The sequence below is a fragment of the Ranitomeya variabilis genome, chromosome 5 (assembly GCF_051348905.1).
Source record: "Ranitomeya variabilis isolate aRanVar5 chromosome 5, aRanVar5.hap1, whole genome shotgun sequence".
Taxonomy (NCBI): domain Eukaryota; kingdom Metazoa; phylum Chordata; class Amphibia; order Anura; family Dendrobatidae; genus Ranitomeya; species Ranitomeya variabilis.
In genome coordinates, this window is record NC_135236.1 from 264,643,543 (window position 1) to 264,659,115 (window position 15,573).

Sequence of the window (15,573 nt, forward strand, 5' to 3'; positions counted from 1 at the left end):
TCCACTTTGTGAGAATTTGAATCTCATTTTTTTTGGGGAGACTGAACCAAAACTCAGGCCCAGTGTATATAACAACGCAATCTAAGTGGCAGAAAGTGTCTGGCTGACATACGACAAACTAACAGGACTGAAGTATATCCACTTTGTGAGAATTTGAATCTCACTTTTTTTTGGGAGACTGAACCAAAACTCAGGCCCAGTGTATAAAACAACACAATGTAAGTGGCAGAAAGTGGCTGGAAGATATATGAAAAAATACAAGGACTGTAGTACAATTTCAATCTCCCTACAATGATCTCAGGACAAGTATGGCAGCAATAAAAAGGACTGCTGCACACAAAAGTGTGGACAAATAAACAAGATAACTGTGCAGAAAGGAGCTACAGGATTTTTGCTTTTAAAAAAGCAGTTGGTTTGCACAGCAGCGTGCAAACAGCAATGCAGCTATCAGGGAGCCTTATAAGGCAGCCTAATAAGCTACAGAGCTGATGCACAAAGATATAGCCTCCACTGTCCCTGCAAAACAAAGGTGGTGTTGGACAGTGGAAATCGCTACAGCATAAGCAGTTTGGGGGTTAATCTTCCCTCCCTAACTATATCCCTTCTTCTGATGAAGCTACAGCAACCTCTCCCTATGTTAAGATCGGCAGAAGTAAGATGGCGGTCGGCGTGCACGCCCCTTTATAGCCCCTGTGACGCCGCAGAAAGCAAGCCAATCACTGTCATGCCCTTCTCTAAGATGGTGGGGACCGAGACCTATGTCATCACGCTGCCAATACTCTGCGTTCTCCTTCATTGGCTGAAAAATGGCGCTGAAAGCGTCATAAGAAACGCGACTTTTGCGTGCAGATCGGCGACCTCATGGCCGATCCCACACTAGGATCGGGTCGGGTTTCATGAAACCCGACTTTGCCGAAAGTCGGCAATTTTTGAATTTGTCCGATCCGTTTCGCTCAACCCTACAAACCGCCAATTACTTACACAATTTACAACTGTAGGAGATCCTAGACATGCAAATGAAGATATGCCGCAAAATAATTAATTAGATAAAGTGCATTGTGCTGGTATATATAATGTGTCATAAAGACTACAACAATATTAAAATAGGAGTAAACATATCAGATATAGCAGCAGCAGCCAGTGAAAGTAGCAAAGAGATCAAATGCATAGAGGCCAGTATATATCCAAGACTTAAATTACTTATGCAAATCACAACTGTAGGGGATCTCTAGTTGTTAAACATGTAAATAAAGATGTATGTCTTCCAAAGAATCAATAAAGTGCATTGTACTGGTATATACACTGTGTTCCAAATTATTATGCAAATAATATTTCCTCATATTTTCTCTAAATTACCTATCTGAATTGCAGTCATTGTTATTTTCCAGGCATCTACTATTCTAGTATAATTGCAATGTTTTGGAACAAACTGCCTATAAAAACAGTATCTTTTAAAAAAAAAAATAAACACTCAAATTCATGTTCCAAATTATTATGCACAGTAGAGTTTTCAACCTTTTTTTTTATTTTGAACAAAAAAATGGTCAATTGTTATCTATATATATAATTATCTAAGGGTTTTTCTGCCTGTCTGTCTGTCAGTCTGTCCTGGAAATCCCGCGTCTCTGATTGGTCAAGGCCGCCAGGCCTCGACCAATCAGCGACGGGCACAGCATGGCGACGATGATGTCATAATGGAAATCCCGCGTCTGATTGGTCGAGGCCACCAGGCCTCGACCAATCAGCGACGGGCACAGTATCGACGTAGATGTCATAATGGTTGCCATGGCGACGATGATGTCATAAAGGTTGCCTCGACCAATCAGCGACGGGCACAGTCTGCCGCGAATTCTGGAATCATCATTGTCCATATACTACGGGGTCATGCATATTCTAGAATACCCGATGCTTTAGAATCGGGCCACAGTCTAGTAAGTTATAAGCATTATCAGCTTATTACAAAATGAAATCAAACAGTTTTCAAGTGAAAACTTTATTCTAGGTGTTGTTACATTTGCACATAGGACCCCTTGTTCGAAAGAAGCTTCTGAACTCTCTCGTCCATTGAATTTGTCAGTTTTTGGATGGTTTCTACTTCAATTGTTTTGCATGTGGACAGAATACCCTCCCAGAGCTGTTGCTTAGATGTGAACTGCCTCCCGCCATCATAGACACTCCTTTTGATGATGCTCCAGAGGTTCTCAATGGGGTTGAGGTCAGGGAAAGATGGTGGCCACACCATAAGTTAGTCCTCTTTTATGCCCATAGCAGCCAGAGATGCAGATGTGTTTTTTGCAGCATGAGACGGTGCATTATCATGCATGAAAATGATCTTGCTGCGGAAAGCACGGTTCTTCCTCTTGAACCATGGCAGGAAGTGTTGTTTTAGAAACTCCACATAGATTATGGAGTAAATCTTTACCCCTTCAGGGATCATAATGGGGCCAACAATCTCTCTCCCCATGATTCCAGCCCAAAACATTACTCCACCTCCTTGTTGGCGCCTTAGCCGTGTTTTCATGGGGTGTCCATCAACCAGCCATCCTCCACTCCATCCATCTGGACCATCGAGCGTTGCACGACACTCATCGGTGAACAAAACAGTTTGGAAGTCAGTCTTCATGTATCGTTTGGCCCACTGGAGCCATTTCTGCTTGTGTGCAGTGGATAGAGGTGGTCGACAGGATGGCTTTCGCACAGCTGCAAACCTCTGAAGGACCCTGCATCTTGTTGTTCTGGGGACGTTGAAGGCACCAGCAGCTTCAAAAACTTGGCTGCTGCTATGACAAGGCATTTTTGCAGCTGCTCTTTTAACCTTACGCAATTGCCTGTTGGAAAGAGTCCTCAATTTTTCCTTATCAGCACGCACATGTTTGTGCTGGGAATCGGCTACATACTTCTTGATTGTGCGATGATCACGATGAAGTGTCTTGGCAATGTTGATTGTAGTCATGCCTTGACCTAAATACTCCACAATTTGTTGCTTCTCAGCAGCCGACACATCCTTTTTCTTTCCCATTTTGGCAAAAAATGTAGGCTGCTTAATAATGTGGAACAGCCTTCTTAAGTAGTCTTGCCTTTATTTGGACACACCTGCCAAACTAATTTGCACAGGTATCTGCAATTGCTTTCAGTGATATAAAGAGCCCTGACACACATCACCATCAATGAGTTTAAATGACAAACAAAAAAATTCTAACCTTATCACTCCTAAACTCTTTGTGCATAATAATTTGGAACACAGTGTATAATGTGTCATAATGACTACAATAATATTGAAAGAGATACCATTTGCCATTTGCACATGTTTCAAGAAGGCACCAGGCTAAAGTATAGCAGCAAGTGGATTAGTAATCAGTGTAATCAAAAAAGAGGTCAAAAATACTACATGTGTGCATAAGAAAGTGCAGGGTATACGAACTGATCAGACTGCAGCTCCCCGATGCGTGTTTCGAGTTCAGCTTCTTCCTGGGGTGGTTCCTGTGTGCAGGAAGAAGTGGCATGCGAAATGCGCATTTAGGAGCTGCACATTATGACACATTATATATACCAGCACAATTCACTTTATCTAATTAATCCTTTTGAGGCATATCTTCATTTGCATGTCCTACAGTTGTAATTTGCATAAGTACTGTATATACTCGTGTATAAGCCGAGATTTTCAGCACATTTTTTTGTGCTGAAAACGCCCATCTCGGCTTATATATGAGTGATTGCCGGCGGGGGAGCAGAAGACATCATACTCACCCTCCTGGTGTCATCGCTGCATATCAGTCCCTGCATCTCGGGCGCCGGCATCTCTCTTCCTGTCTGCCTTCCTGTGCTGAGCAGTCACGTGGTACCGCTCATTAAAGTAATGAATATGCAAGCGTCTCCACTCTCATAGGCATGGAGCACATATTCATTACTTTAATGAGTTGTATCACTGACCGCTTCGCACAGGAAGGCAGGAAAAGAGATGCCGGCGCCCGAGATACAGGGACTGATATGTAGCGCCAGGAGGGTGAGTAGGACTGGGGGAGGGTGAGCCATGCGATATTCAATTGTCCCACTGCAGGGAGCCGGCGACACTGAGGAGCAGCGACGAGAGGTGAGAATGTCATTTTTTTATCGTAGCAGCAGCGTTTTATGGAGCATCTTATGGGACCATCATTAACCTTTGTGCAGCATTATATGGGGCATATTTTTGTATGCAGCATTTTATGGGGCCATCATTAACCTTTATGCAGCATTATACGGGGCATATTTTTGTATGGAGCATCTTATGGGGCTCCTAATTCAATATGAATATTCAAAAACATTTAACCTACTGATGTCTCAATTAATTTTACTTTAATTGGTATCTATTTTTATTTTTGAAATTTATCAGTAGCTGCTGCATTTCCCACCCTAGGCCTATACTCGAGTCAATAAGTTTTCCCAGTTTTTTGTGACAAAATTAGGTGCCTAGGCTTATACTCGGTCGGCTTATACTCGAGTATATACGGTAATTGGAGTTTTGTATTACACATATACTGGCTTTTTGAGTAATAAATGCTTTAAAGGGAATCTGTCACCTACCTTTTCATATATAAGCTGTTGCCACCGCCATCAGGGGCTTATTTACAGCATTCTGTAACCGATGTAACCTGAGAGATAAGAAAAACAAGTTATATTATACTCACCTGGGGGGGCGATCCGATGGGTGTCACGGTGCGGGTCCGGCGCCTCCCATCTTCATGCGATGACGTCCTCTTCCTTGCTTCCTGTCGAAGCTCCTGCGCAGGCATACTTATCTGCCCTGTTGAGGGCAGAGCAAAGTACTGCAGTGCGCAGGCGCTGGGAAAGGTCCGAGAAGCCCAGCGCCTGCGCACTGCAGTACTTTGCTCTGCCTTCAACAGGGCAGATAAGTACGCCTGCACAGGAGCCGTGACAGGAAGCAAGAAAGAGGACATCAACGCATGAAAATGAGAGGTGCCGGACCCGGACGATGATGCCCATCGGACCGGACCGCAGCGGACCACCCCCCCAGGTGAGTATAATCTAACTTGTTTTTCTTATTTTTCAGGTTACATCGGGGGCTTATTTACAGCCTTACAGAATATTGTAGATAAGCTTCTGATGGCAGTGGCCGAAGCTTATATACGAAAAAGTAGGTGACAGATTCCCTTTAATATACTGTCTGTATGTAATTTGCTACCCAGGTTTAGTTAGCCTAATTTCATGTGCTCTATCTGTAGTTGAACCTTTTTACAAGGACTTTGTATTTGAGATTACTTCTTTGGCAGTGATATGGCAATTAGAGTTTATGGATAGGCTCTATATGATGACATTAGTCCAGTCAGACTTCGGTATATTACCTTATTAGACAGCAGTCTGTTGTATTTGTATCTCCATTTTTTAATTCAATTCTATTTTAGATTTCTGTTAATAAAGATTATTTAATTTTACCTTTTTGGCTAAATGCTTCCTTGTTCTGTTGGGATTGATTGCTAATTTGAGAAGTGCCTTTCTCTAAGCCATTTGTGTGTAGGTTTACTAAATTCCCTATCCGTATGTCTTTGGCATGTGAGAATATCTGTATTCTGGAATAACCGAGTATATATTTTTTTTCATGTAGAAAATGTTTTTCTTGAATGGAATTATTCACTGAGTCTTTGGCAATAATTTTAACTAACTGAACTGTTCCCTTTTACAGGTCTTTGGTGCTGATGATGTAGTGTGCACAAGGATATATGTGAGAGCTTGAGACACAAATTTGTTTGGGCTCTTAAAATCTTCCTGTGTAATTTCAGCAACAAACGGATCATTTTCTTATCACAAATAACTTGTTGTATATATTAAGGTTTTCAATTGTGTTGTCATCCGCTAGTAAAATCAGATTGCGTTCTTATTAAATGCAGTTATCAATAGATGGTATGAATCTCCAAAGATGTTAGAGGTGATCATAGCATTCTGGACTGGTGCTATCTAATTCTATAGATCCGGCCAAGCAATTTCTGCTTTACTTGTACTACTATGTTCTACCAGGGGTCAAGACATTATAGTAATTCCACTACTATTCATTTTTAGATTAGCTGTATAGAAAGCTCCATGGTTTGATATAGTTCAGTTTTATGTGCTATTTTATACTCACTAGGCACTTGAATATCTATAGAGAAATAATTGACTTATACCATACATCCCTAATGCACAAGGCAAAAAAAATAAGCATACCGTTCATAATATATAGCACCTTGAAAAAAATGGAACAAGAGGTAAAACTAAAGTACCATTTATAAAATACAACCATTTAAAATGGTGAAAAATGCCTTAATGACACATGTCTATGTTACCAAACTGAAAGTTGTCAGACTGTATTCTCAACTTGTACCAAGGGATTAGATGTTCATTCAGTATTATGGCATCTTTTATTTTTCTTAACAATGTTTATGTGCCTGTATCCACAGTGTTTGAATTGATGATCATTTTTATTAGATACACATATTTTCATATGAGTAAATGCATTTTATACCTATTGGTTAATTTTGGTAATACAGTGTTTGCAGGTTGTGTTTGTTTTGTAAAATACTTTTCTTTGTTCACAAGAAGTAATTCTGAGCCACAAGGTTGGCAGCAGAATGAACATACAGGAATCACATACACTACTTATTTTACATTTAGGATCTGCTATGTAGGATTGGCTTCAGCTTCTAATGATCGGTTCTAGGTTTCCATTCTTTCAAATGTTTATTATAATCAATAGAGCTTATAAATAAGGCTAGGTTCACATCAGTATTCCAAGCTCCCTTAACAGGTTTCTCCTAGAATGTAATAAAACTGCCTTTTCATTCAAAAGGCAGCCTGTCCTAGTCATGTGTCATGTCAGGCTGTAGTCTGGGAAAAACAGCTCCTGAGACCTGTGTCTAAACTGGCAGGTGCTGAATTATCAGCACACCTACCGGTGGAAACAAACCATTTGTGCTCAGTCTCCCATGAAGAGAAGATACATTTCTTCTCCTGTCATATAATTCTCTGGCTGCAGCTCCAATATGTGTTCTTATGATACAGCTCCTGTCAGCTGAGACGCAGGTCTCAAGAGCTGTGTTTCTACACACTGCAAAGCATCCTAACTTGTAACTGGAATGGGCTACAGCTTGATTCATGTCATGGGGACCTTTTTACTATATTCTTGGAGAAGCCCTTTAAAGGAACAGATAAAGATATCATGAGGCAACAGATCCATCCCATGACAAAGAGAGTTATGGCGTCAGTATGATTTCTGTTAGGGTGTCTGTCATTATCATGAAAAAAATACTGCAACATGCTGAGCTGTTTCTTCCTAATACAAGCTTAACCCTAGCCAAAGATAGATGTGTCAAATTACCAAAAGTTATTTTTTTAATAAAATCACATGAAAAATGTAGTTCCCTGTGCACAGAACTTGTTTAATCTTGTCATTTTTAAGTGTTTATGACAGCATTGATAGATCAGTTTTGCAACAGATCTCAGTAAATCTTGATATATCCTATTGACTTACAATGTGTATTTTAGCTTCTTTTACTTTTTATTTGCAAGAATAGTCCTGCAGATTATTTTTACCATCAAAAACCTGATAGAAGTACACATTTTTTTTGCTTTCATGTGTAATAAAAGACCGTCGCATAATACCTTTGGTAAAATAAAAGTATAAAATTCTAGTGGCAAACACTCAGGTATGTTTATTGTACATATAACAGCATTAGTATTCTTCTGCTTCATTAAATCAAGTAATTTCCTCTCTGGACGTACGAAAATTTAAACTAAAATAATTGGTATGATGGAACTTCTACAATAAGAAATTTTGGAATAAATTGACTTTATACATTGCCCTAAATGGAAATAAATATAGACATATTGAAAAGTTATAGAATTGTTGTGGAAGATGCCATCGAATATCATAAAAAGGAATGATGAATTTACTTTTTTGAATAGATTATGTTACATTCTTCTTAACAATATACATTAAAGAGGAAGTTTCATCAGTTTGAGCATCAAAAAATTGTGACAACATGGAATAGTGGCTAAAGAGCTCAATAAAACGTAGCTTTTATTTTTTAATTTCACCTCTCAGTTGCAGATATATTAGATTGTAAAATTTAGGTTATCATTTATATTAAGTCCAGATGGGTGGTTCCAGAGAATTTTGTCTGGGGGTATGTTCTTCTTCTGTATGACATTGACCAATCATAAGCAGGCAGTAATATACAGAGGAAAAAAGAACACCCCTCCCACAATAGCTTAGAACAGGTTTTCTCATGTCTGAGACATGTTATGACAGACAGCCCTGCACTATGAAGGTGACTCTGTTAGTGGTCACCTGTCTGCTCTAAAATGGCTACCATGAACAAGCCCGGCGCAAGCTCCTCCGTTTCAAGGAACTCTGGGGTTGCACTGGCCTTTACCTTTTAATCCATATACAGGGATCTGGACTTACACAGATGTCTCGGGGAAAGGGCCACAGAGTCAGCTGCTGTTCAGTGGCGCAAGGTGACAAGAAGGATAGTCAGGTGACCGGTCAAAACCAAGAAGGCTGCAGGGGTAAAAAATTGTCAGGCTGGAGAAGCATCAATAAACAAGCAAAATTCAAAACAGGAAAGCAAAAATACAACACAGGAGCAGAATCCATGAACCTAAACCAGAGAAACATAAAGCTATACCTTGCAGATTCCAGTAATAAGCTGAGAGCTTGAAAGGAACCTGTCACCAGAAAAAACACTATTAACCTGCAGATATGGGGTTAATCTACAGGTTAATAGCATTATAATGTTGGCCGGTGCCTGCACATAGCCTAACGCTGGGGGGAGAAAATAAAGTTTATTCTCCCCAGCAGAGTTCCCATTTCAGTCATGGGGGCCGAGCTGGCGCTGGTTCAGTCACCACTCTGAGTGAGCGGTGGTTGTAACTGATTCCTCGGCCCTGATTGACAGCTGAGCCGCAATGCAGAGGGAGTTTAAGTTAGGGCGAGGGGGCGGTTACAGTCACTGCTCTGTATTCTCAGAGTCGTGACTGAACCAGAGCTTCCCCTGTGACTGAAACCGTGCCCCCAACACTGACTGATGCTGGCTCTGCATTGGGGCTGGCTGTCAGTCAGGGCCGGGTATGTGGTTTCAGTCATGGAGGCGGCGCTAGTGCGTGTTCAGTCACTGCTCTAAGTATACAGAGTGGTGGCTGTAACCGTTCTCCCATCCCTGACTGACTGACACTCCATCTGCATTAAGGCTTAGCTGTCAATTAGTGCAGGGGTGCAGTCACTGCTAACTGAACCTGCATCAGTGCCCCCATGACTGAAACGAGAATGCTGCTTGGAAGAATAATTTTCTGCCTGCAGTGTTAAGCTATGTGCAGGCGCCGATCAGCATTATAAAGCTGTTAACTTGCAGATTAACCCTATATCTTCAGGTTAATAGCATTTTTTCTGGTGACAGGTTTCCTTTATGTAAGGTGTGCTGCCCTCCGATTGGCTGGAGCATGGAGCTGATAACTTAAGCTGGACAACACACATATCCATACAGCCAGACTGGATGGCACTGCATGTCACAGCCACTCAAATCATCTAAGTAGTGGCTGGACAGAGACTGTACCATCCAGAGCTTCTGGTTCTATTGTCTCTTCAGTCACTAGCGCCGCCTGCAGTATGAATATGGCAGCGACTGGCAACAGACATCGCAGTAGCCAGTCCTGGTGGTGATGTGACACGTTCTCATTTGTGATTACAAGCGCCAGGAGAAAAGCAGAAATTACTAATACCTTTCAGCTTTCATCTCACTGCAGTCAGAATGGGGGGAGGGGCAGTGCTGTGTTCACTAGAAACACCTCTGCAGTAGCTGCTGTCCTCTCACAGAAGTGTTGGCTCAACCCTTCCTCCACACTGACTGCACTGAGATGAAAGTGGAAATTATGCCAATCGCTGCTATACTCTCAACACTTGAGCAACAACAGTGCAATAAGGGAGGAGAGCAGACTGTTTTTACATGACTCATTCATGAGAAAGCCTGTTCTAAGCTATTGCCTATTCTAAGCGAGTTATTTTTTATCATGTACAGTATGTTGCTGCCTTCTTTTAATTAGTCAACATCATACAGAAGAAGAAGTGCGTGACCCCAGTAATGCCACTTGGACTATTCTCAGATCTCCAGCAATTATTCTATGATGTAGCCACATACCCAAACTGGTGAAGGGTCATCTTCAAATAGATTTCATACTGACTGTCTACATGCTGAGTACAACCAACAGAAGAAACTCTCTCAGATAGAGTGTTCAAAATAGTCTGAACATGTGAACCTAGGCTGCATTTCATAAGAACACAGTCTGTATTTGATCCATTACTACAGAACTGCAATGCCATTGCACCACTCCTTCAATGCCCTTACCTTCTGCAGTGTTTTCGTATTGTGTACTGTGCCTTTGATCAGTGTCTCATTACGTGTCATTTATTGTTACTTTGTGAGTTATTAAAGTCATTTCAATAAAAAAAAATGTCTGTGTTCATTGGTATCTGTTAAAAAAGAGAAACAAGTTGTGAACTTGCAAAAATAGTGGGTTCAGTTTGCTTGGCTCATAGCTTCACTAGATCATACACATACTGTAGATAGTGACTAGGGCCGGCTCCAGATTTTCATGGGCTCTGGGCAAAAAAGTCTCAGCGGGCCCCTCTAACACACCACGATTCATGATGCACAGTTAAGAAATATAGGTTTAGTACAATGCCAAAGATTTCACTTACTTTTTACATTACATGAGTGATATCTATTGTAATAGCTCAGAAACAGTCGAATCCTCGCAGTGCAGAGCACACAGAGTGCCTGCAGACTTATCATTTTTGACCAGATAGTATAGTATTGTGGGCACCATATAGTCCTCCATACAGTATTATGGGCACCACATAGTCCTCCAAACGGTCTTATGGGCTCCACATAGTCCTCCCTACAGAATAATGGGTCCCATATATTGCTCTATAGTGTATAATGAGCCCCATATAATGCTTCATACAGTATAATGGGCCCCATATTATGCCCCATACAGTATAATTGCACCATATAATGCTCCATTCACTATAATGGGCCCATATATTGCTCCATACAATATAACGGACACCACATAGTGATCCATACAGTATAATGGGCCCCATATATTGTTCCATACAGTATTATAGGCCCCATATATTGCGCCATACAATATTATGGGCCCCATATACAGTCATACAGTATAATGGGCCCCATTAATGCTCCCTACAGATTAATGGCCCCATATATGGCTCCATACAGTATAATGGCCCCATATAATGCTCCATACACTAAATAATGGCCCCAAATATTGCTCTGTACAGTATAATGGGCCACATATAATGCTCCATACAGTACAGTGCCCCCATATAATGCTCCATACAGTATAATTCTCCATATATTGCTCTATTCAGTATATAATGGCCCCATATATTGCTCCATACAGTATAATGGGACTCACATAGTGCTCCATACATTATAGTGGCCCCATATATTTCTCCATACAGTAGAATGGGCTGCATATAATGCTCCATATAGCTTACTTGGCCCCATATATTACTCCATACAGTATCATGGGCCTCATATATATGTAGAATGTAAGCCTGCAAGGGCAGGGTCCTCTTCCCTCTGTATCAGTCTGTCATTGTTAGTTTTGTTTACTGTAAGTGATATTTGTATTTTGATTTAACCCCGTCTAATGTACAGGACCATGGAATGAATGGTGCTATATAAATAATAATAATAAAAATAATAATATATTGCTCCATACGGAATAATGGCCCCATATAATGCCCCATACAGTATAATGGGAGGAAGAGTGTGTGGACGAAGACTGGGTGTGGGCGGAGACTATGTGTGTGCAGTGAATACGTGCGTGTCTGTGTGCGGGGGTCTGTGTGTATGTACAGTCATGGCCAAAAGTATTTACACCCCTGCAATTCTGTCAGATAATACTCAGTTTCTTCTTGAAAATGATTGCAAACACAAATTATTTGGTATTATTATCTTCATTTAATTTGTCTTAAATGAAAAAACACAAAAGAGAATGAAGCAAAAAGCAAAACATTGATCATTTCACACAAAACTCCAAAAATGGGCCAGACAAAAGTATTGGCACCCTCAGCCTAATACTTGGTTGCACAACCTTTAGCCAAAATAACTGCGACCAACCGCTTCCGGTAACCATCAATGAGTTTCTTACAATGCTCTGCTGGAATTTTAGACCATTCTTCTTAGGCAAACTGCCCCAGGTCCCTCATATTTGAAGGGTGCCTTCTCCAAACTGCCATTTTTAGATCTCTCCACAGGTGTTCTATGGGATTCAGGTCTGGACTCATTGCTGGCCACCTTTGAAGTCTCCAGTGCTTTCTCTCAAACCATGTTCTAGTGCTTTTTGAAGTGTGTTTTGGGTCATTGTCCTGCTGGAAGACCCATGACCTCTGAGGGAGACCCAGCTTTCTCACACTGGGCCCTACATTATGCTGCAAAATTTGTTGGTAGTCTTCAGACTTCATAATGCCATGCACACGGTCAAGCAGTCCAGTGCCAGAGGCAGCAAAGCAACCCCAAAACGTCAGGGAACCTCCGCCATGTTTGACTGTAGGGACCGTGTTCTTTTCTTTGAATGCCTCTTTTTTTCTCCTGTAAACTCTATGTTGATGCCTTTGCCCAAAAAGCTCTACTTTTGTCTCATCTGACTAGAGAACATTCTTCCAAAACGTTTTAGGCTTTTTCAGGTAAGTTTTGGCAAACTCCAGCCTGGCTTTTTTATGTCTCGGGGTAAGAAGTGGGGTCTTCCTGGGTTTCCTACCATACAGTCCCTTTTCATTCAGACGCCGATGGATAGTAAGGGTTGACACTGTTGTACCCTCGGACTGCAGGGCAGCTTGAACTTGTTTGGATGTTAGTCGAGGTTCTTTATCCAACATCCGCACAATCTTGCATTGAAATCTCGTCAATTTTTCTTTTCCGTCCACATCTAGGGAGGTTAGTCACAGTGCCATGGGCTTTAAACTTCTTGATGACACTGAGCACGGTAGACATAGAAACATTCAGGTCTTTGGAGATGGACTTGTAGCCTTGAGATTGCTCATGCTTCCTCACAATTTGCTTTGTCAAGTCCTCGGACAGTTCTTTGGTCTTCTTTCTTTTCTCCATGCTCAATGTGGTACACACAAGGACACGGGACAGAGGTTGAGTCAACTTTAATCCATGTCAACTGGCTGCAAGTGTGATTTAGTTATTGCCAACACCTGTTAGGTGCCACAGGTAAGCTACAGGTGCTGTTAATTACACAAATTAGAGAAGCATCACATGATTTTTCGAACAGTGCCAATACTTTTGTCCACCCCCTTTTTATGTTTGGTGTGGAATTATATCCAATTTGGCTTTAGAACAATTCTTTTTGTGTTTTTTTCATTTAAGACAAATTAAATGAAGATAATAATACCAAAGAATTTGTGTTTGCAATCATTTTCAGGAAGAAACTGAGTATTATCTGACAGAACTGCAGGGGTGTGAATACTTTTGGCCATGACTGTATGTGTGTGTGCGAGTGTCTGCGGCGTCGGCAGGGGTCTGCAGGCTGTGTGTGTGGGTCTGCATGTAGGCAGGCATCGTCCGATGGGACTACTAGTCCCATCCGGCTATACCTGTTACAGTGACATCTAGCCGATGATGGGACAGTAGTCCCATCATCCGGCTACTGCGTTCAAGTGTAAAAAAAAAAAAAAAAAACACACACACATACAGTACATACTCACCATACAGCTAATTCCTGACGCCCTCGATCACCTGTAAAAAAAAAATAAAATAAACAGTATACTCCCTGTTCCGACGTAATCCATTTAATAACGAGTATCCCACAACGATCTCCCGTGGAGAGCTGTCACATCGGGAGATGTGACCACTCTCCAGGGGCCACCGGTGTTACATTGACAGAAGGTATCCCTCCGAAGTATATCACTCCGCCGTCAGAGGTCAATGGAGTTCATGCTGTCACCGGCAATGCTGCATGGGAAAATTCTCATGCACCGTTGCCGTAAAGTGAGAACACAAACTCCGGTAACCTCTTCAGTGATGCACTGCAGGAGCCATTATCTCCTGTCAGTGCATCGAGGGAGGCCTATAGAGCAGTCACATCTCCTGATGTAACAGCTCTATAGTGGAGATCGTCATGGGACACTCATTATTAAATGGACTACTTTGGAACAGGGAGTATTTGTGTTGGTTTATTATTTTATTATTTTGCAGGAGATCGAGTGTGTCACATGGATTAGCAGTACAATAAATATGGGAAAAATGTGTTTAGTGTTTTATTTCATTAAAATACTTTATTCTGGCTGTGTGTTTATTTAACCTATAACAACTATAGGATTAGTAATGGATAGGTGTCTTATTGACACCTCTCCATTACGAAGCCGGCTGGATGTCACCTTTCAATACAAATGTGACATTAACCCCCAAACTATAACCCCATATGCCACCGCCACAGGGCAGTGGGAAGAGATGGGCTAAGTGCCGGAATTGGCGCATCTTAGAGATGCGCCATTTCTGAGGCAGCTGTGAGGAGGTGTTTGTAGCTGGGGGGGGGGGGGGCAATATCCATGGCCCCTTCCTAGGCTATTAATATCAGCCCGCAGCTGTCTGCATAGCCTTTCCTGGCTATTAATTATATTAATTATAGAGGGACCCGATGCCATTTTTTGGGGGGTCCCCCTCTTTTAATAGCCAGTAAAGGCTAAATATACAGCTGCGGGCTGATATTCATAGACTGGGAAGATCCATGGGTATTAACCCCTTCCTAGCTATAAACATGTGCCCCACTCGCTGGCTGTCCTATGCTGCAGAAAATGGTGCGGGAGCCCAAGCAATTTTTTTTTTTTATTTTAAATTAAACAGATACTGCGTTTAAAGCCGGGGTCACACTTGCGAGAAACTCGCACGAGTCTTGCACCTCAATACCCGGCACTGCCGCCAGCACTCGGGACCGGAGTGTGCGGCTGCATGTACTTTTATGCAGCTGAATGCTCCGGCGGCAGTGCCGGGTACTGAGGTACGAGACTCGTGCGAGTTTCTCGCAAGTGTGACCCCGGCCTATCGCAGATTTTGTGTGTGTGTGCATGTGTGTGTGTGTGTGTGTGTGTGTGTGTGTGTGTGTGTGTGTGTCTTTATTTAACTCTTTATGTACCATTTTATTATGTTTATTACTAAACATCGGCTTGGTATTATTTATCTATCTATAGATATCTATCTATCGATATATCGATAGATAGATATATCTATAGATAATAGATAGATACAGTATATCTATAGATAGATCTATAGATAGATATATCGATACATAGATAATCTACAGTTAGGTCCATATATATTTGGACAGAGACAACATTTTTCTAGTTTTGGTTATAGACAATACCACAATGAATTTTAAACAAAACAATTCAGATGCAGTTGAAGTTCAGACTTTCAGCTTTCATTTGAGGGTATCCACATTAAAATCGGATGAAGGGTTTAAGAGTTTCAGCTCCTTAACATGTGCCACCCTGTTTTTAAAAGGACCAAAAGTAAT

General features: G+C 41.5%; 1 protein-coding gene across 1 annotated transcript in view; it reads left to right on the top strand.

Moving 5' to 3' along the window:
- CRABP1 (cellular retinoic acid binding protein 1) overlaps positions 1-10,466 on the top strand; it is a 55,912-nt gene extending 45,446 nt beyond the window's left edge. Inside the window, exon 4 of the mRNA XM_077264214.1 lies at positions 5,678-10,466. Coding sequence (XP_077120329.1) covers positions 5,678-5,728 — 51 coding nt within the window. The 3' untranslated portion in view covers positions 5,729-10,466. The remainder of the gene's footprint in view (positions 1-5,677) is intronic.
- The last annotated feature ends 5,107 nt before the right edge of the window (positions 10,467-15,573 follow it).